The sequence below is a fragment of the Salmo salar genome, chromosome 07, assembly GCF_965601325.2.
Source record: "Salmo salar chromosome 07, fSalSal1, whole genome shotgun sequence".
In the NCBI taxonomy this organism is placed as follows: Eukaryota; Metazoa; Chordata; class Actinopteri; order Salmoniformes; family Salmonidae; genus Salmo; species Salmo salar.
The window spans coordinates 57,300,001-57,324,267 of NC_138297.1; the positions used below are offsets into that span (position 1 = coordinate 57,300,001).

Below are 24,267 nucleotides of genomic sequence, written 5' to 3' on the forward strand. Positions count from 1 at the left end.
CTCTCCAAACCCACGCTGGATTCTCCACTGGAAAACACAACATATATGACGACACATGCATAAGCACATACACACAGAGACACATACAGTAGATACACATATACTGTACATAGGCGCGCACACACACACACACACGCACACGCACACGCACACGCACACGCACACATACACATGGAAAAGTCTGATACCATAACTGCATTCAGGTTGGAAACTTTGACTCAGCTGTTACTATCGGGGCAGTGAATCCTCAGAGTTCCAGCTGTGCAGAGGCCTTACAAGGAAGCAAAGCAGTTTTGTGAAGAGTGCTCCGGGGAATATGAAAGTATGCAATCCCAGCAATCACCACGGTTCGGACAAGGAAGATGCTACAGACTCAACTCAAAGATACAGTCCAAACACTGTAAATGTGGACTCAAGATCTGGTCGTATACTTCACTGCACATAGACTAAACTGAGCCTAAACAGATGCCTTCGGTAGTCTTGTTGAAACAGCAATTCCAATCCTTCAGTTTCATTCATTCAAAATAATTGGAACATCTTTAGATATGATCACTTTGTTGGAGGGCTTGGATCAGGATTGACTGGTACCCTCAGAAAAACACAATGTGAGGAGAGGGAAACCGATTTGTCAGCCAGTGTGAAACTAATTTCACTTCCCCCGCCAACATTAAACAAGCTGTAACCTTTCCGCCATTTTTCTGCACCGACCCCTTGACCTTGTGCGAGGGGCAGACTCGCTGGCTGCGGGTCACATGAGGGAAGCTGATTGGCTTTGATCTGCCGGGCCGAGAAAGCACTTCCTGGGGTCACGGGTCAGCTCTGGCACATGTCCATCTGTCGCTGCCATTTTGGCTTTTAAATTCCTTTAAATTAAGTAATTTTAACAGCCAGGGCCAACGTTAGCTACGGTACTTTAGCATGGGGGCACACGGATATGGAGAGAGGGGCAGACTATAAGGCCCTCAAGGGTGGCTTGTTCTGGAAGTACTGGAAGCACTGTAAGGCTTCCTCTCTGTCAGCTAGACAAATAATAGCAGGCCCAGGACTGACCCGGGTGGGGCCCCTGATTTCCTGTCGTTGTTTGTTTTTACGGCTTAGCTTATTAATTTACAAGGGAATTTTCTCTAAGCGACGGGAAATACCTCGACAATAAACAGTTAATCGAAAAAGCCAGAGAATTTGAAAATGTCAAAGAAACCTTCACACACATTGCTTGAACCCATAGTTCTACTTTTCCTCATGTGAATATGGATTGAGAGGTAAGTTCCAGTTGTGTGTGGCTGGTAAGTGTGTGTAATGTATGAGGTTTACTGTACCTGCTGCTATGATTTGCCCACAGTCCGCAGGGAATTCCTGATCTGGTCTTGGATAAATTTCCTGTGTAATTCCCTCCATTGTCCTCATAACAATCTGGGACAGAAAGAGATAGAGAGAAGGAGAAAATAAAACACTGAGTAGTCTTAAACTGACCCTATATGTGGTTTATTGAGATTACCATCTACAGATCTCTCTCGCTCTCTCACAGACACAAACGCACGCACGCACACACACAGCTATACCCACAGTGTAGAACACAGCTATACCCACAGTGTAGAACACAGCTATAGCCACAGTGTAGAACACAGCTATAGCCACAGCTATACCCACCCACAGTGTAGAACACAGCTATACCCACAGTGTAGAACACAGCTATACCCACAGCTATACCCACAGTGTAGAACACAGCTATAGCCACAGTGTAGAACACAGCTATAGCCACAGTGTGGAACACAGCTATAGCCACAGTGTAGAACACAGCTATACCCACAGTGTAGAACAAAGCTATAGCCACAGTGTAGAACACAGCTATAGCCACAGTGTAGAACACAGCTATACCCACAGTGTAGAACACAGCTTAGCCACAGTGTAGAACACAGCTATAGCCACAGTGTAGAACACAGCTATAGAACACAGCTATAGCCACAGTGTAGAACACAGCTATACCCACAGTGTAGAACACAGCTATACCCACAGTGTAGAACACAGCTATAGCCACAGTGTAGAACACAGCTATAGCCACAGCTATACCCACAGTGTAGAACACAGCTATACCCACAGTGTAGAACACAGCTATAGCCACAGTGTAGAACACAGCTATAGCCACAGTGTAGAACACAGCTATAGCCACAGTGTAGAACACAGCTATAGCCACAGCTATACCCACAGTGTAGAACACAGCTATAGCCACAGTGTAGAACACAGCTATAGCCACAGTGTAGAACACAGCTATAGCCACAGCTATACCCACAGTGTAGAACACAGCTATACCCACAGTGTCAGTGTAGAACACAGCTATAGCCACAGTGTAGAACACAGCTATAGCCACAGCTATACCCACAGTGTAGAACACAGCTATACCCACAGTGTAGAACACAGCTATACCCACAGTGTAGAACACAGCTATAGCCACAGTGTAGAACAAAATATGTTGATTCACCGTAAAATTGTTAGGCTATCAGCTGCAATAGCATTGTTAGTTTGTTCAACAGAAATGTTGTTGAGCAAAACTCACAATCCTATTACAGCTGGTTGCCTTACAATTGTACATTGAATCAACATGTTTGTGTGCGTAGGTCCACTGAGAGACAACATTCTGATATTGATGCCATCGTAAAAAAGGCACGTTGAAACTGGGCTCGATTTGTGGTTTGGATCAATTTAACATGTTGGGCCAATCTATAGTTGGTGGTTCCCAAATGGAATAAAAGAGCCAGGAAGATTTCTCCCCCATATCGGCTGTTGCTAAGCAGAACCAGAGGTACCTATAGTGACCAAAGCACTCTCTTCCTCCAGAAAGCTCTTTTGAAATGAAAAGCATAGACATGTATGAGTGAGAGAGAGAATTCCAGGAAACGTTGAATTGCTGTCTGACCATTTGTTGTTTCTTTTTGTAATTTGAGGAAAATGAATTTGTAGGGCAACCAAACCAAAACCAATCATGCCCAGAAGAATGCCAGTAGTCTGATTCAGTAAGCGACCACAGCTCATTCTCAATATATTGCAGCTGAAGTTTAGAGGTCAATTGCAAATACAGTACATAGCAAGCCATACACCCGATTACACCACATATGTAGTCATTCATATAGCATACAGTATATTGTTTAAACATCCGTACCATGCATATACAGTTGAAGTCAGAAGTTTACATACACTTAGGTTGGAGTCATTACAACTCGTTTTTCAACCACTCCACAAATTTCTTGTTAACAAACTATAGTTTTGGCAAGTCGGTTAGGACATCTACTTTGTGCATGACACAAGTACTTTTTCCAACAATTGTTTACAGACAGATTATTTCACTTATAATTCACTCTATCACAATTGTAGTGGGTCAGAAGTTTGACTGTGTCTAAACAGCTTGAAAAATTCCAGAAAATGATGTAATGGCTTTAGAAGCTTCTCATAGGCTAATTGACATCATTTGAGTCAATTGGAGGTGTACCTGTGGATGTATTTCAAGGCCTACCTTCAAACTCAGTGCCTCTTTGCTTGACATAATGCAAAATCAAAAGAAATCAGCCAAGACCTCAGAAAAAATTGTAGACCTCCTCAAGTCTGGTTCATCCTTGGAAGCAATTTCCAAACGCCTGAAGGTATCACGCTCCTAGAGATGAACGTTCTTTGGTGCGAAAAGTGCAAATCAATCCCTGAACAGCAGCAAAGGACCTTGTGAAGATGCTGGAGGAAACATAGGACTCGTTTTACTGTGGATATAGATACTTTTGTACCTATCGACATAACCTGAAAGGCCACTCAACAAGGAAGAAGCCACTGCTCCAAAACCGCCATAAAAAAGCCAGACTACGGTTTGCAACTGCACATGGGGACAAAAATCGTACTTTTTGGAGAAATGTCCTCTGGTCTGATGAAACAAAACTAGAACTGTTTGGCCATGATGACCATCGTTATGTTAGAGGAAAAAGGGGGAGGCTTGCAAGCCAAAGAACACCATCCCAACCGTGAAGCACGGGGGTGGCAGCATCATGTTGTGGGGGTGCTTTGCTGCAGGAGGGACTGATGCACTTCACAAAATAGATGTTATCATGAGGAAGGAAAATTAGGTGGATATATTGAAGCAACATCTCAAGACATCAGTCAGGAAGTTAAAGCTTGGTTGCAAATGGGTCTTCCAAATGGACAATGACCTCAAGCATACTTCCAAAGTTGTGGCAAAATGGCTTAAGGACAACAAAGTCAAGGTATTGGAGTGGCCATCACAAAGCCCTGACCTCAATCCCATAAAACATTTGTGGGCAGAACTGAAAAAGTGTGTGCGAGCAAGGAGGCCTACAAACCTGACTCAGTTACACCAGCCCTGTCAGGAGAAATGGGCCAAAATGCACCCAACTTATTGTGGGAAGCTTGTGGAAGGCTACCAGAAACGTTTGACCCAAGTTAAACAATTTAAAGGCAATGCTACCAAATACTAATTGAGTAGGTAAACTTCTGACCCACTGGGAATGTGATGAAAGAAATAAAGCTGAAATAAATCATTCTCTCTAATATTATTCTGACATTTCACATTCTTAAAATAAAGTGGTGATCCTAACTGACCTAAGACAGGGACATTTTACTAGGATTTTTACTAGGAGTTTAAATGTATTTGGGTAAGGTATATGTAAACTTCCGACTTCAAATGTATATATATATTTTGCTGATTAATGTGTACATATCGCATGTGGATTTTTGTAAATTCAATATTATTATTCATGTAAATGATGCTGTCTATTCAGTCTGTTTACTGTGGGAGAACCATAACACAACATGTAATTCTGGGTGTACTAAGTGAATAAAGGTGGTGGTGATTCTGATGTTTTGTATGGGGCTAGTGTGCTGTGTGCTGTTGTGTCTCAGTAGAATCAATAATTGGCATGCTCAACACAATAGTCCTTCCATCAAAGTCTTTGGGTGCAGAGTTGAAGGATCATGTCAACTGGAAAACAAAACTGTGTCTCACCTTCTGTGTCGATGTTCTCTGTCTCACACCGGGGTATATTGGTGCAGAAGGCTAGTCTCTGGTTAGGATCTGTAGTGAAGCACCATGGGATCTCTGCACCATCTGGGTTCCGACAGTAGTTCTCTCTCAGGTCTCTGTGATGTAAGAGAGAGATAAGTACACACCAGTTAAATAGGTGCTTCCCAAGTGGACATACGTAATAATATGACTGTATGTGTCCGTTTCCCTATATTTCTCGTACCAGTGACAGAAACAAAAGAAAACCCATGTGGGTAATGAATGACATCATCACTCACTTGCACTTGTAGTTCTGCGGGCTGTAGGTGTGGTTATGGGGGAACTGGGAGTCCCAGCGTTGACATGTGACGCCCGACGGGGTGACGCTCACAGTACCGTGGTAACTCTGTCCCTGCTCGCTGAAACACGACGATGTAGCGTCCACATCAGAGCCATTACCTGGGTCTGAGACAGAGAGGTTGAGAAGAAGAAGGAAGTTGAGAGAGAGAGGGATGAAAACATAGAGAGGGGGGTGGGTATAGGGACGAGAGAGAGAGAGAGAAAGAGGATTTAGGATGAGAGATGAGTGATAGATAAGATGAGGGGAGATGATAGACAGAAAGAAGAATGTAAAGAGGTTGACAGGGGAGAAACCAGACAGAGAAGGCAGGAGGGAGAGAGAGAAACCAGACAGAGAAGACAGGAGGGAGAGAGAGAAACCAGACAGAGAAGACAGGAGGGAGAGAGAGAGAAACCAGACAGAGAAGACAGGAGGGAGAGAGAGAGAGAAACCAGACAGAGAAGACAGGAGGGAGAGAGAGAGAGAAACCAGACAGAGAAGACAGGAGGGAGAGAGAGAGAGAAACCAGACAGAGAAGACAGGAGGGAGAGAGAGAAACCAGACAGAGAAGGCAGGAGGGAGAGATAGTGAGAAACCAGACAGAGAAGGCATGAGGGAGAGAGAGAAACCAGACAGAGAAGACAGGAGGGAGAGAGAGAAACCAGACAGAGAAGGCAGGAGGGAGAGAGAGAGAGAGAAACCAGACAGAGAAGACAGGAGGGAGAGAGAGAAACCAGACAGAGAAGGCAGGAGGGAGAGAGAGAGAGAGAAACCAGACAGAGAAGACAGGAGGGAGAGAGAGAGAAACCAGACAGTGAGGGCAGGAGGGAGAGAGAGAAACCAGACAGAGAAGGCAGGAGGGAGAGAGAGAGAGAGAAACCAGACAGAGAAGACAGGAGGGGAGAGAGAGAGAGAGAGAGAAACCAGACAGAGAAGACAGGAGAGAGAGAGAGAAACCAGACAGAGAAGGCATGAGGGAGAGAGAGAAACCAGACAGAGAAGACAGGAGGGAGAGAGAGAGAGAAACCAGACAGAGAAGGCAGGAGGGAGAGAGAGAAACCAGACAGAGAAGGCAGGAGGGAGAGAGAGAAACCAGACAGTGAGGGCAGGAGGGAGAGAGAGAGAGAAACCAGACAGTGAAGGCAGGAGGGAGAGAGAGAGAAACCAGACAGAGAAGACAGGAGGGAGAGAGAGAGAAACCAGACAGAGAAGACAGGAGGGAGAGAGAGAAACCAGACAGTGAAGGCAGGAGGGAGAGAGAGAGAAACCAGACAGAGAAGGCAGGAGGGAGAGATAGAGAGAAACCAGACAGAGAAGACAGGAGGGAGAGATAGAGAGAAACCAGACAGAGAAGACAGGAGGGAGAGAGAGAGAAACCAGACAGAGAAGACAGGAGGGAGAGAGAGAGAAACCAGACAGAGAAGACAGGAGGGAGAGAGAGAGAGAAACCAGACAGAGAAGACAGGAGGGAGAGAGAGAGAGAAACCAGACAGAGAAGACAGGAGGGAGAGAGAGAGAGAAACCAGACAGAGAAGACAGGAGGGAGAGAGAGAAACCAGACAGAGAAGGCAGGAGGGAGAGATAGTGAGAAACCAGACAGAGAAGGCATGAGGGAGAGAGAGAGAGAAACCAGACAGAGAAGACAGGAGGGAGAGAGAGAAACCAGACAGAGAAGGCATGAGGGAGAGAGAGAAACCAGACAGAGAAGGCATGAGGGAGAGAGATAGAGAAACCAGACAGAGAAGGCATGAGGGAGAGAGAGAGAGAAACCAGACAGAGAAGGCATGAGGGAGAGAGAGAGAGAAACCAGACAGAGAAGGCATGAGGGAGAGAGAGAGAGAAACCAGACAGAGAAGGCATGAGGGAGAGAGAGAAACCAGACAGAGAAGGCATGAGGGAGAGAGAGAGAGAAACCAGACAGAGAAGGCATGAGGGAGAGAGAGAGAGAAACCAGACAGAGAAGGCAGGAGGGAGAGAGAGAGAGAGAAACCAGACAGAGAAGGCATGAGGGAGAGAGAGAGAGAAACCAGACAGAGAAGGCATGAGGGAGAGAGAGAGAGAAACCAGACAGAGAAGGCAGGAGGGAGAGGAGAGAGAGAAACCAGACAGAGAAGGCATGAGGGAGAGAGAGAGAGAAACCAGACAGAGAAGGCATGAGGGAGAGAGAGAGAGAAACCAGACAGAGAAGACCGGAGGGAGAGAGAGAATCCAGACAGAGAAGGCAGGAGGGAGAGAGAGAGAGAATCCAGACAGAGAAGGCAGGAGGGAGAGAGAGAGGCAGGAAGGAGGGAGAAAGAAAAGAGGGAGAGAGGGAAAAGAAAGATGAATCTCACAGAGAATGGGTCATGTTTAGCCTAGAGACAAATGATCCTAAACAGTCAGTACAGATGTAGGATCTTAATTTTACCAGCATTATCGAAGCAAAATAATCCTGTTCAGTCCATAATGTTGCTTGATCGGTGGTTAGGCTATTAGCTGGATAAAAGTTGGCTAGATGAAAAGTGCAATACTGTTAATATACCGTGTGTACGAGTTTTCATTGAACTTATGTAAATCACAAACCTCTGCATTTTCCACAGTGCAGGAAAATTCTCAGCAAAATAAGAGTGATCAAATTAACATCCTATATCTGTAGTACTGTATGGTCTATAATCTGTCTATTTATCCAAAACAGTGGTGCCCCACCACGAGACATACCGAAACCAACACTACAACAGACTTACATTATGAGACTAATGGGAATGGGCTGTAGCCAACTCTTCTATCTCTGTCATTCCATTCAATAAACGAACACAGAGAGTAGTAGGCTAATTGCACAAACAGACTGGACAGCCAGGGTAGGTTATAGGGTATTGGGTATCACATATCTGAGTGTCAGGACAAAGTGGGTATATAAACAGATGAAGAGTATCTGAAAATCTGAGTTTCTGATATCCAACAGATTTTTTGGGGAGTTTAGACAGGTTTAGTTTGGGTATCTGATATCTTTATCTGTTAAGTACTTTTCAAACATAGATCTCAAAGCTCTACAAAAGGCTACAAAATGGAATCTCTACTATCTAGCATCTGCGAATCCCCTCTATCCTATACTGGCCTCATTCATGGTGTACAGTGTACCATACCAGGTTTTGGCAGGAAGAACGTGCATGTGTGGGTTGAGCCTAGCTAGATCCCCATTGCTTGGGTAGCTACTATAACGAAGGCCTGATGGATGTGGTACTCACTGCCAAGCCAAACAACCCTGCATTCAGCCCGCTTAACAAGGCTTCCTGGCCCTCCGGCCTCCAAAAAACGATCCCGAAAAATCTCTGAACTCCGCTTTTTCATGTTACAGTGTACAGGGGCGGATTTGTTGGAATTTCTGCAACCCCTCCGGATTTGTGCTTCTATACTGTTTGATAAATGAGCCGCGGACAGAAAAAAAAGGAAGGGACTGTTTGGAGAGGAGGACAGAAGGAGGATGTTCTTTTGGCTTGATGTAATGCATGCCGGCATCTAACGTCGGGTCACCTTTGTTATCTACAGGTTAGGCAGTGCAGAATCCATCTGGACAAATTATTTTTTACTCCCCGGTTGTAAATCACTGTCCTCAGCCGGGCGGGGCCGTGGGCTCAAGGTCAGTGTTGAACATCCCTTTGGATGAAGAATATCAAACTGTCTAAAAATGGTTTCTATCCTCTTTTTCGTCTCACACACACCCACACACACACACACACACACACACACACACACACACACACACACACACACACACACACACACACACACACACACACACACACACACACACACACACACAGGATGTCATATCACGCGCATGCACGTATGCAGGCACACACACAAACAGCGAACCCCATGAATAAGGATAAGTTTACACAAGCAACCCAATTGTGATCTTTTGCCCAATTATTGGCAAAAGGAGCTGATCTGATTAGTGAAAATACCAATTAGTGGAAAAAGATCAGAATTAAGCTGCCTGTGTAAACCCAGCCTTAGTAAAAATTTGAAGTGGAAGTTAGGATTTGACCAATAATAAAAGTTTCATAGTGCTTTGTTGTGTTTGAGTGGTCTGAATTAAGTGTTTTAAACCATCAAACTCTCCCTCCCAAACAGCCTACTTGTCCTCACTGAGGTAAATAGCTTTCAGCTTAGAGCCACATGAAACACTAAATATCCCAAACGAAGCCTCTCCCTGTCTCCTTTGGAAGGCTCCAATACTTATCTCGTTATCCCCAAAACCACCATTGTGGCCCCTCAACCAAAAAACACTTTGGCACTCCCAAAACCACCACTTCAATCACAGTGGTTGCCCTCGCAAAATAGGTTTCTAACGTCAAGGCTGTTTCCTGGTTAAATAAAGTTAGAAAGCCCTGCTACAGACTCAGTGTGGTCCACTCTCTTCCCCTCTGATCACAGTAGAATCCCCATACCGATAAATACATTGAAATATTGAAGGGTTCTATTGAATTCTGTGGGAGTCTCGTATTCTATTCCGCTGCTATGGACTATTGGGGAGATTATGGTTTGTTTAGTGAAGTTGTATGGGCATATATAGTTTATTGAAAGGGAATAGGGAATGTGTGTGAGAGAATGGTAAAGTATTGGGAGGGACAGGGGGCCCCTCTCTCATAGAGGGAGCTGTGACATCGCATTAATGAGGATCCCGACGAGGTGTGTGTAGAAAAATGTGTACCATCCATTATTCTTCTTTACTATGTGAGTGCTTCCTGCTCCACCTCGACCCAACACAACAGAACACAGCACAACCCAACAGAACACAGCACAACACAGCACAACCCAACAGAACAGAACACAACCCAACAGAACAGAACACAACCCAACAGAACAGAACACTGAGAACACAGTGTCCTTCCACACTCTCAGCGTTGGTATGCCATACCAGTACCATTAGACAGTTTTCACTGTTTGGGATAAAGAGGAAGACCGTAGGAAAGTGCACACACTCACCACACACACTGATGTTGCAGTACTCCCAGGGTGTTTGTGGGTCCATGGTGTAACACCACGGACGCACACGGTTGTCTGGATTCCGACAGTAGTTGTCATTCAGCCCTTTATCAGGGTACCTGTGAAGAAAGACAGGAAAAAAGATGAAAAAGACAGACAGAGAGAGACAGAGAGAGAGAGAGAGAGAGAGTTATGCTACATGTGTTCATTTCCTGTGTATTAGGATAGAGGGAGTGTTTGTGCAGCTGTGTAGGCTGTGTAAGGTGTGTGTGTGTGTAGGGTGTGTGTGTGTGTAGGGTGTGTGTGTGTGTGTGTGTGTGTGTGTGTGTGTGTGTGTGTGTGTGTGTGTGTGTGTGTGTGTGTGTGTGTGTGTGTGTGTGTGTGTGTGTGTGTGTGTGTGTGTGTGTGTGTGTAGAACTTGATGAGGGACTGCAGTGTGGTTGGTCTGACTATACATATACACGTCAATGGGGGAGAGTCACTCATGCTTTCATCCACATTCACTGCATACAATAAGGTTTAACTAACAGCAGTGGTTTAACTAACAGCAGTGGTTTAACTAACAGCAGTGGTTTAACTAACAGCAGTGGTTTAACTAACAGCAGTGGTTTAACTAACAGCAGTGGTTTAACTAACAGCAGTGGTTTAACTAACAGCAGTGGTTTAACTAACAGCAGTGGGCTAATCCACAGATCACAAACAATTGACTTTGAAGTAATAAAAAGGAATAATTCATTTAAAAGTAAGTAACGTTAGCCATAACTTACTGTGCTATAAATACATAGGTTATGGGTTTCCTCACTCACTTTTTAGGTTGGTAGGGGTGTCTGTGGGGCTTGGATGAATCCCATCTCTGACACTCCTTCCCACTCTCTGTGTGATCCATCGGCCCTTTGTAGTCTTCCCCGTTACACCTCATACACTCCACTGCAAACGCAAAAACAACGTTAGCACAACCTTCCCACAATGGCATAGAACATATTTTCGACACTATATTAAAGAGGGAAACACGATTAAAGATGACTAAACAGTCTGACTTTTATCTTATTGTAAAGTTGATCACTTTAATAATGCTAGCAACATGCTTATCTCTCAATCTTTGTACAATATTCAATGAGAACTAAGATACTGGCATACTAAACATTTCTTGACACGGTAGTGAATTGGGATTCCCTGGTGCATCAAAAACAACATTCTTGTTCGGCTACAAGAGCACAAGATATGTTTTTCTAGGTTGTTATCGGGATAACAGAGGGTTGTTATCAGACTGTAGTGGTACACTATTAGCAAGCAGAGTTCAGTTGAAAAAAACTTCCAAAAACATGGCTGCTTTTTGCCAACAAATCAGCTTCACTCCAGTAAATGACATATCAATGTGGACCACCTCATACATTTCAAAGATGTCTATGTTGGGCAAACCAAAGGGCCAGTTTTCAGAGCACAGATTAAGCCTAGTCCTAGACTAAAAATAATCTCCATTGAAAGTGCTCTTAAATCCAGCACTAGGCTTAACCTGTGTCTGGGAAACTGGCCCCAACATGTAATTGGACTCTGCTGGTTGTGGTGTTACCTTGGGAGCACTGAGGCAGGCCACACTCTTGGTGCCTGACCTCTGGGTCTGTAGTGAAACACCAGGGCCCACTGCTCTCATTCTTGGGGTTACGGCAGAAGTTCCCGTTCAGGTCCTTCTTGCCTAGTCTCGCCGGCTGGAAGCTGAGGGAAAGTGTGGAGAAAAACACTACTAAGCATAATGTGGGAATGACCAAATGTGTGTGACAGGCACGATAGGAGTTGGTGTTTTAGGACTCATAAAGTTGTAGAACTTCATTTTGTTTAAGATGGGATTTCTGTAGGTTTCTCTTAGATATTGACGCGAATTGGGGGCCCTTAGCTCCGAAGGCTAGCACGCTAAAAATGTAGCCAAAAACAAAGACAGTTGGTAGAGTCGCAACATGCTAACTTAGCTACATCGCTACATTATCTTGGACCATGGTAATATAGACAAAGTGTAATAAAAATGTATGGAAAATAGAAAATATTACCTTCTAGTATATCATCCCTTCACATCTCACTATATTACCAGGGTTCCTTATTCCATTCATTCCATGCCCTCAGGCCAATCCACCAGTAAATGCTTCCAGTCTGACCTGTAAGTCAGCCAGTTACTGCTACACATGCACAGAGTCTCACAACAGGGATTTCACCACACAACTACGAATCAGAAACAGCAGCTCAAACATTTCTTGTTTTCGCCAACTTCACAAATTCAAACATAATCTATTTCTTCTGCTTTGTACATTAGTTCAGCGGAAGGGTCAGGGGAGACACACATGGACACACACACACACCTTTTGGGAGTAAAAGCACCATGTGAAGCATATAGCCTGTAACAATGGGGCCATGCCAGATAAATGTACACTAATATTCATCTACTGAAAAGCGTGGATGATGAAAAGCTGGCTTTTCAACACCTCCGTATTCAGCCCTACCACAGACCCTGTCTTCCCACCAACTGAGAGAGAGGGGGAAGGAGAGAGAGAGAGAGAGAGAGAGAGGGGGAAGGAGAGAGAGAGAGCGAGGGGGAAGGAGAGAGAGAGAGAGGGGGGGGAGAGAAAAAAATAGAGAGAAACAGAGGGATAATGGAGGGAGAGAAAGAGAGTGAAACAGATGATGGAGAAATAAAAATACCAAAAAAGAGATGCTGGAGACATGGAAAGAGAGCAACAGAAGAGATGCTGGAGACATGGAAAGAGAGTAACAGAGGAGATGCTGCAGACATGGAAAGAGAGCAACAGAAGAGATGCTGCAGACATGGAAAGAGAGTAACAGAAGAGATGCTGAGACATGGAAAGAGAGTAACAGAGGAGATGCTGCAGACATGGAAAGAGAGCAACAGAAGAGATGCTGAGACATGGAAAGAGAGTAACAGAGGAGATGCTGCAGACATGGATAGAGAGTAACAGAGGAGATGCTGCAGACATGGAAAGAGAGCAACAGAAGAGATGCTGAGACATGGAAAGAGAGCAACAGAAGAGATGCTGATACTTGGAAAGAGAGCAACAGAAGAGATGCTGAGACATGGAAAGAGAGCAACAGAAGAGATGCTGATACTTGGAAAGAGAGCAACAGAAGAGATGCTGAGAGATGGAGAATAAAAAAATGAAGAGAAAGAAAAACAGAGGGACCTTCCTATCAGCAGCTCGGCTCAGCCCTCAACCCCAACGGCAGGGCCCTTTCTTGGGGGAGAGCCGGCTCGGCACTCCCCCCTGTGCCCTTCGGTCTCCATAGAACTCCACTAATGCACAACATCACTCATTCCATTGCCAGAGGAATCGCAGAGATCTAACTTAGACCATGAGAGAGTCTTCAGCAAAATAGTGGGAGTCCAGTCTGCTATGAACCAAAACCCTTCCATCCATGTGGTAGTCCAATGCCCAGTCCAGAGACAACCACAAGCACCCTAGACACTAGTGTAGATCTGACCATATTACTTGCACCTATACCATTAAGTTGCAACTACATGTTGTACCAAGGAGCTAGGAGCTTATTTTGGACAGGGACAAACTTCGACTTGGACCTGACCGACTGCCTGCCTGCTTTCCAACAGCCAAACAAACCATGAGTTGAGTCCTACTCATTAACATATCGACACGTTCCTTTAACGTCATAAAAGTCTATCAGAATGTCATTTTAAAAAAATACAGGATTTCACTTTAAGGCTTTTTAAAGGCTTTATCTGGTGAGCTGCACCCCCAGCTCCACATGAGGAGAGATAGGAGCCAGTAAGAAGATTTATTGCCTGCCTGTCTGTCTGCCTGTCTGTATGTACAGTATAGAGGGGGAAAGAAAGTAATGATGTTGGGCTAACAGATGTTAGCCAACTATTCATCTCCTTGTCGAGGAGGGGTCCCTATGGTGTTGCAGGCAGACACTATGCACATAGGTCTGGCTCTCTCTTTGGACCTCTCCCTCTTTCATCACTGTGTCTCTCTCACTGTGTCTCTCTCACTGTGTCTCGCTATGTCTCTCTCACTGTGTGTCTCTCACTGTGTCTCGCTGTGTCTCTCTCTCTCTGTGTCTCGCTACGTCTCTCTCACTGTGTCTCTCGCACTGTGTCTCTCTCTCTCTCTGTGTCTCACTGTGTCTCTCTCACTGTGTCTCGCTATGTCTCTCTCACTGTGTGTCTCTCACTGTGTCTCGCTGTGTCTCTCTCTCTCTGTGTCTCGCTACGTCTCTCTCACTGTGTCTCTCGCACTGTGTCTCTCTCTCTCTCTGTGTCTCACTGTGTCTCTCTCTCTCTGTGTCTCGCTACGTCTCTCTCACTGTGTGTCTCTCACTGTGTCTCACTGTGTCTCTCTCACTGTGTCTCGCTGTGTCTCTCTCATTGTGTCTCTCTCTCTCTCTCTCTGTGTCTCGCTGTGTCTCTCTCACTCTGTCTCTCTCTCTCTGTGTCTCGCTACGTCTCTCTCACTGTGTCTCTCTCACTGTGTCTCACTGTGTCTCTCTCACTGTGTCTCTCTCTCTGTCTCGCTGTGTCTCTCTCTCTCTGTGTTTTGCTGTGTCCACCTCACTGTGTCTCTCTCACTGTGTCTTTCTCACTGTGTCTCGCTGTGTCTCTCTCTCTCTCTTTGTCTCTCTCTGTGTCTCTCTCTCATGTGTCTTTCTCTCTCTCGATGTCTCTCACTCTCTCTCTCTCTGTGTGTGCGTCTCTCTCTCTCTCTGTGTGTGTGTGTGTGTGTCTTTCTCTCCCCATCTCTCTCTGGACGAGGATAAACACACCAGCTTGTCTTTAGATTTAGCCCCAGTAAACTGGAAGACTGCATGCTGAAGTGACAGCATTATGATCCAGGAGGAAATGATACAACAAGTTCAAAATGTTACAATGAAGAACTCTACCAGAATATCAACATTGACCTCTACGTTACAGCAACCTGCATTGGGGATAAAAACTCAAACATCTTCAAAATACATCAGGAAACCTGGAACCAGATAAAAACACTAGAGCCCTCAAACTCAACTCTGGACCTCTTTTTTCCATTGTTCCCCTCTAATCAGGGACTGATTTATACCTGGGACACCAGGTGTGTGATTCCCCTCTAATCAGGGACTGATTTATACTTGGGACACCAGGGGTGTGCAATTAATGATCCGGTAGAAGAGAAAAGCAGCAGGCTCTGTGATCAGTGATCAGTCAAGCATTACAATAATAGTTACATGAAACCCAACTGATGCATGCTTCATTATGTGTAATCCTCACACATTGGGACAGTCTCACGCTAGCCAACTGCAACTCTCACCCCTTAAGGAGAGGGGAACAGACTTGTGTTGTGGTTAAACTGGAGGGTGCTACGATGAATTTGGTTACTCGTCAGAAAAGGTCGCTGAACTATGCTGTATATCAAATGCAGGAATATTTAGAGGTCTACAGTGGAAAGGGGGGGAATGCAATAGTGTGTGTGTGTGTGTGTGTGTGTGTCAGAGAGAGAGAGAAAGAGAGAGAGTGTAGATAGAGAGTGTAGATAGAGAGTGTAGATAGAGAGAGAGAAAGAGGGAGAGAGAGAGAGAGGTGTCTGTACATCTGTCCATTTGTGTGGGGGTCTGTATGCATATCCATCTCCCTATCTGTCTGTGCATATGTGATTCATTCAATCAGTCAGACAGTTCGCATGAATAATCTGCCGGCTGATCAAGGGGGGAGGGGAGGAGGGGGCGGAGGGGGAGAGTCAAGGTGTCCTGGGGGAAGTGAGAGTGGGCCCTGTATTTTCATCTGGGTCGGAGGCTCGCATTTTTCTCATGTCGGTGGCTTAGTGAGCTCAGCTGGAGAGCACATAGAACATGACCTCAGTCTATACATCTCTACTCTCTCTCTCTATCTCTCTGCACTCTCTTTCTTTACTCTCTCTCTACTCTCTATCTCTGCACTCTCTATCTCTACACTCTCTTTCTCTCTCTATATCTACTCTCTCTCTACTCTCTCTACTCTCTCTCCTTCCTTATGTTTCTTTCTTTTCCTCTCTCTATCCATCTCTCTCTCTATCTCCCCCTTTCCCTGCCTGCTTTCTCTCTTTCATTCACATCCCTCCCTCTTTCTCTCTCCACTCTTCTTTAATTTAATCTCCCTTATCTCCTCTCTCGGCCTCTCTCTCTCTTTCCTCTCCGACCCCAAACATTGAAATGTCTTGTGGCTAACGAGCAGTGCTAACAAGAACCTGGCTCCAAACCATCATTAGATATTCACTGGTCTCGCTTAGCTTAACCTGAGAGCTTTTCCTGCTGTACCTACTGTACTTGATGACCTTTCCTCTTTCCTTTCTGCCAGCCCTCCCTCCCTCTCTGACAATTTGGTCATTGTTTAACTAGAGCCATGTAAGACGGGATAGGTCCAGGGGGGTAGGATGTGGGTGGGTGTGTATGTGTGTCATAACGCTACAGTGTTAACGTGATGTATAAGTGTCTCAAAGAGTTTTACACAGACGTAGCTCAACTCATTAACCAGAGTATATCACCCAATAATCCCACTTTAGCCTAGAATGCCCAACTCTCTAACAAAACCATAGAAAAACCACAGACTGACAAATCTGTGAACCCCACAGAAAAATAACATTTAAAAATTAAGTAAAATAGAGAAAATTACGTGTGTTCGTGAGGGAAGGATTCAGTCCATGACTGACAAGGAATGTTGGACTTGGTTACCGCCCTCCTGCCTTTGTAGTTCACCCCGGAACCGATGATACACTCCCTCACATAATCTAAAAATGCCAAGACGAGAGAGAAAGAGAGAGACACAAACATTCATGTCAGAGTTAGCAAAACACTGTCATTATTCGCATGGAAGATATAGCTCCCTAAAGTTAATTAAATGTCACTTTGGGGCGTTTCATCAATTCTCAAGCGCGAGACTCCACAGCTTAAACAATCCCTTGCGTCCAAACTGTAAACAGCGGCCATGTTGTTTATGCTCTGGTTGGTTCACCGCGTGTTTGTGTGCACATCTCTGTCCACTGGAGCTACATAACTAGAGCGGGAAGGCAGTTGTTGTGTCAACAGACATCGAGAGCTCTTAAACCTTAGAAAGTCAAGCTCGGAGGATCCGTCACACCACAAGAACCATCACTCTAAACAAACAACATATCTGCATTGCTATAAACTTCTATAAACTTTCCACTGACATTTCAGAACGTTTCGGAGAAAATAGAGAGAGTGTAAAATGCCATGTTTGAGGCAGATCTCGCTAAGTCAACATTAACGGTTATACAGCGTTTTTTCCCAAGACAACCTTTTATGAAGCTTTGGAGGGGGAAAAGTGACAGTGTAAGGCTAAAATGTAATGTTTGAGCTAAAGTCAACAGTTTAATTTACCTTTTTTCTCATAAAGGTCAAAGTTCACCCTGTGTTCCCTGTGAGCACCGTCCATGAAGCGGTCAAAGGGAAGCAAGTGGCATTTCCTGTTTTGATGGTCAAAGTAGAATGCCCTGTAAGAACAGACAGGAAGTAGTTGAGAGATAAGCACTGGGTGATAAGAAATATGAAGGGAGGAGGGGGAAAGAGGGAAAATGTAGGTCACTGGAGAGAGAAAGATGGAGAAACAGTGAGTGAGTGAGTGAGTGAGTGAGTGAGTGAGTGAGTGAGTGAGTGAGTGAGTGAGTGAGTGAGTGAGTGAGTGAGTGAGTGAGTGAGTGAGTGAGTGAGTGAGTGAGTGAGAGAAACGTGTGTGAAACAGTTGTGCATTTTGTTTTGCATGCATCTGTCTCTATGACCATCTTCTTTGTTTGTGTGAGATGCACCTGCAGGTGAAGGTTTTCTTGTTCTTGCTGCACTTGCGAGCACAGTGCTCCAGCGAGCGGCTGTTCTTGACCATGGAGGGCTGGGGGCAGTCTGGACACAGCAGCCTGGTGTCCTCACTCTTCTGGTACTGCTGTAACGACTGCTTCCTGCACTCTGAAACAGAACAGAGACGGTACTGCTGTAACGACTGCTTCCTGCACTCTGAAACAGAACAGAGACGGTACTGCTGTAACGACTGCTTCCTGCACTCTGAAACAGAACAGAGACGGTACTGCTGTAACGACTGCTTCCTGCACTCTGAAACAGGACAGAGACTGTACTGCTGTAACGACTGCTTCCTGCACTCTGAAACAGGACAGAGACTGTACTGCTGTAACGACTGCTTCCTGCACTCTGAAACAGGACAGAGATGGTACTGCTGTAACGACTGCTTCCTGCACTCTGAAACAGGACAGAGATGGTACTGCTGTAACGACTGCTTCCTGCACTCTGAAACAGAACAGAGACGGTACTGCTGTAACGACTGCTTCCTGCACTCTGAAACAGAACAGAGACGGTACTGCTGTAACGACTGCTTCCTGCACTCTGAAACAGAACAGAGACGGTACTGCTGTAACGACTGCTTCCTGCACTCTGAAACAGAACAGAGACGGTACTGCTGTAACGACTGCTTCCTGCACTCTGAAACAGGACAGAAACTGTACTGCTGTAACGACTGCTTCCTGCACTCTGAAACAGAACAGAGACGGTACTGCTGTAACGACTGCTTCCTGCACTCTGAAACAGAACAGAGACGGTACTGCTGTAACGACTGCTTCCTGCACTCTGAAACAGAACAGAGACGGTACTGCTGTAACGACTGCTTCCTGCACTCTGAAACAGAACAGAGACGGTACTGCTGTAACGACTGCTTCCTGCACTCTGAAACAGAACAGAGACGGTACTGCTGTAACGACTGCTTCCAGCACTCTGAAACAGAACAGAGACGGTACTGCTGTAACGACTGCTTCCTGCACTCTGAAACAGGACAGAGACGGTACTGCTGTAACGACTGCTTCCTACACTCTGAAACAGGACAGAGATGGTACTGCTGTAACGACTGCTTCCTGCACTCTGAAACAGGACAGAGAACAGACCATGAAAGAGAGTAGACAGACAGACATGTACACACAGAATCTCGGCTATCAATCAATCACACACACACACACACACACACACACACACACACACACACACACACACACACACACACACACACACACACACACACACACACACACACACACACACACAACTAACTCCGCTTCCCTCAATCAATTTGTATGAAGCCGAGAGCTGCCCCATCATTTAACATTAAAGCAGTGAAGTCAGCAGGTTATAGGCAAGAACCAATGAACCATCATCCCTCCAATGTATTTGACTCCACTGCTGAGTTCACTAAGTTTTTTGGGATCATCGACCTTCTCAATGTCTCCTCAATTTCTCTCTCACACACACCCTCCAGGCGTCCGCACCCTGAGCTTTCTTATATCTCTTAGATGTATGGCAGACACTTCAAAACCTTATTCCCTATGATTTATTTTTGGACTGTTTGTTTTGCCATTTATGAATGTGTTATTCAATGTGTTTCTATGGGCTATAGTAGTAGAGGCCAAATTAAATATTTGAATATATGTTTTTGATACCTACAGGGGTCCTAAAATTGTAACTCAAATAGCTAAATGATCCATGGTATGACCATCTTAGAACAATTCCATATGTTAGCTTAGTAGACCTCCCCAACGGCTTAGACCTTTAAGGGTTGATAATGTCCCCTGGCAGATATGAAGTTACATATCAGAAAGCCACAGGGACCTCAACTGAACATGTGAGAAGTTACAACTAGACATACTTTTGGTGTGAATTGTTTTATAGGACTGACGATAATAAACTTGTTATCACATGGTCTCTCAGAGTTCTCATTATTGAGAATCCATAAATAAAGTATTTAAAGAGCATATACTTAAGTGATGTAGTCTTTCCTTCATCATTTGTGGCCAGAGTGAAATATTCTCAATTGAAAAGTGCTTAGGAGTTTTGAATTTAAGAAACCACATCAGAGACAATTCGTTGTGTCTGTACTCTGCAGCTCACTGTGCTGTCTGTGGGACTCCCCGCGGTCGGAATGGGTTCTGGGAGGACACAATGCCTGGGCAGCATTAGTACTAGATCTGGAACTCATCACGCTGTTGTTCTAACATGCATCCCTCCTCACGCCGCGCAATTACACTTCACTTAGACTCTTCCTCTCCCTCAGACAGAGAGAAAGAGACATTCCGTTATCTCACCGACGCAATATTAGATTGAGTCGTATTAGTTTTTTTAATTGACCAACGTTGGTCAGATATAGTACGAGTTTTCTTTTTGGAGTGATGCCAAAAGACAAACTTCGGGTTGGTATTATCGGATTAGGTTTTAGTCCACTATCTTGGCATTAACGTTAAACATGTCAATGTCGGATGAGGGGTTCCGTTCCTTTTTCCAAAGTGGAGAGGACCTGTATCCAATAAAACGCACCTCCTCTTTAAACAGCAAAGGAACCGGTTAAAGGTGCGTCTCGGTATCGAATTTGCATACGCATTAAATCTGTGTAAGTGAAAATGTGCGAGGGTGTTAATGGAACTCGGCTCTGCGTCCAGATGTGGCTAGAGTGCAGCTCACCTCTGCGCGCACACGCGGGATTCCCAATCTGACTATTCGGGCATGCGCACAACATCCACTGGGTTTAACCAATGCAATTAAATGTACCTTGACTCAGCTCAGGAATTAAACTTAAGTTCATTTGTCATTTTCTCTGAGCAGTTAGTTAAAGGTCTATTTAGGTGTTTTCAGTCTAGCTTGATTAGATCAACATATCAGTTGCGTGGATAGCTGCACTAAATGATTTCAGTAGCTATGCAGTTATCGTTCCAGGGACAGTAAAGAGCCTATTACATAAATGACCATGACCTATGACAAAATGTTAATGACAAAGCAGTTATAGCGCCAGCAGACGCACTTCAAAAACGTGCCTGCAGCGCAGAGGGTCTAACTCTTTGATGTGTAGTATAGTTACCTTTACGCAGATGGCCGCGCATAACGCATGCATTAGACCTACATACATTAGGTATTTATGACAGTGAAAACATAAAGTCATTTCTCACTGATATGCACATTTTCTTACGAGTCAATTGAACCACTCGGCCCATTTCATTAATATAGCCTAACACTGATATAGGCAACGATCAATATAGGCCTCTTTTTTTTAAAGAAAATCTTTGAAACTGAGAATATCTGTTGCATTTTGACCAAAAATCAGTGTTGCACAAATGATCCTCTCTACTAAGCAGCATCATCGTGTTACCTTAGCCTACATGCCAAAGCGCAAGGCGCATTCCCTGCAGCACCAGCCAGCTAATGCACACATAGGGTCAAACCAAAGACATGGCCACCTCGACACATTCCAATTACTATATCATCCAGTATCAAATTCCTCCAAATAATTCAGACCGTTGATTACCACTGTGGATTTTGATAGATGTTGCAGCGTATCAATGTATCAACCACTAATTCAATAATGTTTTACGTTTAGGCTACCAGTACAAAATAAACATTTTAGTCTTCATGACATATGCAATATTTCTGCGCAAAAGTAAAAGTCTGCAGGCCAGTTAAACGTAGGTTATAAATGATTGGTCTGTGGAAGTGCTAGACTTCAATCCATTTCACTTACAAGTCTTCTGATCTGTGTGATATATTTAGAGAACTCGTTCCCTTTCATGCCTATGAAAATGATATAGCCTATATGCACAGCCGCTAAACCGAATATTAATGACGGCCTATGTAGGCTATACATAGTTTACCGTTAGGTCATATTGCCTAGTAAGATTTACCTGAATTCACAGCGAGCACAAAACACAAGAAAAGTTTGTAAATCCAGATATCTGCCTTCATCTTTGATGGAGTAAAGTGTATTATCCTAATCCAAGGTTTACGGCGGGGATTGATTGAACGTCCTCTCCGCGTTATACCTGTTTATATGGTCCGATCTGGGATTAACAGGAAGAGCCCACAGTGCAGCCAGCGATGCCCCCCTTTAATGGAAAGAAGCCGTCCTTGGTTCAACCCCCCAGTCCGCTTTATCAAACCGGTTCCCCTCCCCCAGCTGCGCGGCAATTAACCAGCACTTTAACCGCACTCTCGTCCCTTCTTCAGCCAGTTTCCACAGCCACACGCAAAGTGCGTTTGTCAACTTGTTTATCTTAAACAGCTGGAGGTGATACCAAACCGGATACATGTCATTTCCCTTGTAATAGACTGAGAGCTAATATGTAGAAGTTTATGCATTTTGGTTTCATATGGCACATTTGAATACAGCTGGACAGAATGCGTACGGGTCCAATGATTCAGCGGGACTGGGTTGATGATAAAATATGAAAAAATGTTTGAGAAGTAGGCTTGATCTCCCCCCACACACTTTTCCGATTTTTGGCTGAAGTTGCAGATTAAACTGGGATGATTTGCACATGCATGTATAAACTTTATGCAGCGCATTGATTAAGGCCCCTAATGACCTAAGTGCTGGCAAAATGCGCAAAAAAACGCCTTGCACCTAAACGCATGGGGATTAGTCTAGGTAACTCCTGTGACCCATAACAAAGACAGTGGATTTTTGTTTTTATTCCTGAACACATGGATTAAGTTATCTTCCCCAAAATGAAATAGAGAATTTGTGGAATGCAAGTTCCAAGTAGTTGGCTATAGTTTATGTTAAAAGAACGTACCCAGTGAGCAAAACTGGTTGAAATATGTACTTTCAAAGTATTTTTAACGACGTAACCTATTTTCAACGTTTTTTAAAAAGTCTGTGCTCATAGGGTAGGCTCATGAGTGGTATAGATGAGTGATAATTCCAAAACGAGAGAAACAAAATATAGGCCTACTGGAGAATATTGCAGCGAATGCCGCAGATGCCACGAGACAAATGCATATATATTTTGTTTTTATATGTCCAAGCAAAAGCAATATTTTAGATAAAATATGATTGGGGTAAAATAATCATTTAGTTTATTTGCTTACATTCTAAATCGCAGCATGTACTAAGATAATCATCAGAAATGCCCCAAAATACGAAATAAACTGAACATAGTAAGGACTGAGAAGTTGAGAACGCAGGAATGTTGGAGGCAGGCCGCCTTTAACTTGGAACGCTGCCCCAAAGCAATGGCTTGCCATCAGATTTCTGGGACAGTAATAAAATGCCATGCCAGTAATTTCAGTCCCAGACCCACATCATAACGACGTATAAAGAGCTGATAGACAGTAGCTTCAGGCTGCCTTTCGGGTTTCATGGCGGCATCCCATCGGGAGCGCTTTTGGGTGACAGTGACAGTCCTACAGTATGGCGTTTTGCTCTTGGTGTGGCGAGTGAGCGGGAGGGGGACAAACACAGCTGGAAACCATCCCATTTTAGGTACCAGCCAGCCGGGCTTTTTGTTTAACCAGTATGTTTTCCTGCGTTTTGGACACGAAACAAACCCGTGGACACTTCAACCGTTAATGGGCAGCCGGTAAGAAAGAGCTCTAGAGAGAGAAAGAGCTCTAGAGAGAGAAGGAGAGAGGCAGTGGCAACCCCTCATTCAGGGCACCTGTTTTGAGCACCACCTGTTTAGCCCCGCCAGTTTAGCCTGTTATTTTGGCATTAATATGTGTCACGTATCAGTTTGCAAACAATGTAAAAAAAATATATATATATATATATATATATATATATATATATATATATATATATATATATATATAAAATCATTGCATTAATAAAGCCACACACAAACTTTATCTATTTTTTTGCTTTCTTGAATAAGGCAGCTCCAAAATACAGGTGTTTCACCCTAGCTCAGTGCTTTCTGTGGTGGTGGGGCGGCTACTTCTTATGGCTTGAATCCCGTTAGTGGGATCGATATGACAACAGCCAGTGAAAGTGCAGGGTGCCAAATTCAAAACAACAAAAATCTCATAAATTCCTCAAACATACAAGTATTATACACCATTTTAAAGCTTTACTTCTTGTTAATCCAGCCACAGTGTCTGATTTCAAAAAGGCTTTACGGCGAAAGCAAACCATATGATTATGTTAGGTCAGCGCCTATAAACAAAAAAACAC

At 44.4% G+C, this 24,267-nt stretch overlaps 1 protein-coding gene across 1 annotated transcript in view; it reads right to left on the bottom strand.

Annotated features, from left to right (window-relative positions):
• LOC106609646 (hepatocyte growth factor) overlaps positions 1-22,289 on the bottom strand; it is a 40,927-nt gene extending 18,638 nt beyond the window's left edge. Inside the window, exons 1-11 of the mRNA XM_082977786.1 lie at positions 21,998-22,289; positions 18,086-18,239; positions 17,661-17,773; positions 16,936-17,050; positions 11,872-12,014; positions 11,108-11,228; positions 10,302-10,420; positions 5,293-5,458; positions 4,997-5,130; positions 1,317-1,410; positions 1-27 (exon numbers count right to left, since the gene is read on the bottom strand). The exon at positions 1-27 is cut by the window's left edge and continues 95 nt beyond it. Coding sequence (XP_082833912.1) covers positions 1-27; positions 1,317-1,410; positions 4,997-5,130; positions 5,293-5,458; positions 10,302-10,420; positions 11,108-11,228; positions 11,872-12,014; positions 16,936-17,050; positions 17,661-17,773; positions 18,086-18,239; positions 21,998-22,058 — 1,247 coding nt within the window. The 5' untranslated portion in view covers positions 22,059-22,289. The remainder of the gene's footprint in view (positions 28-1,316; positions 1,411-4,996; positions 5,131-5,292; positions 5,459-10,301; positions 10,421-11,107; positions 11,229-11,871; positions 12,015-16,935; positions 17,051-17,660; positions 17,774-18,085; positions 18,240-21,997) is intronic.
• Between the last annotated feature and the right edge of the window lie 1,978 nt (positions 22,290-24,267).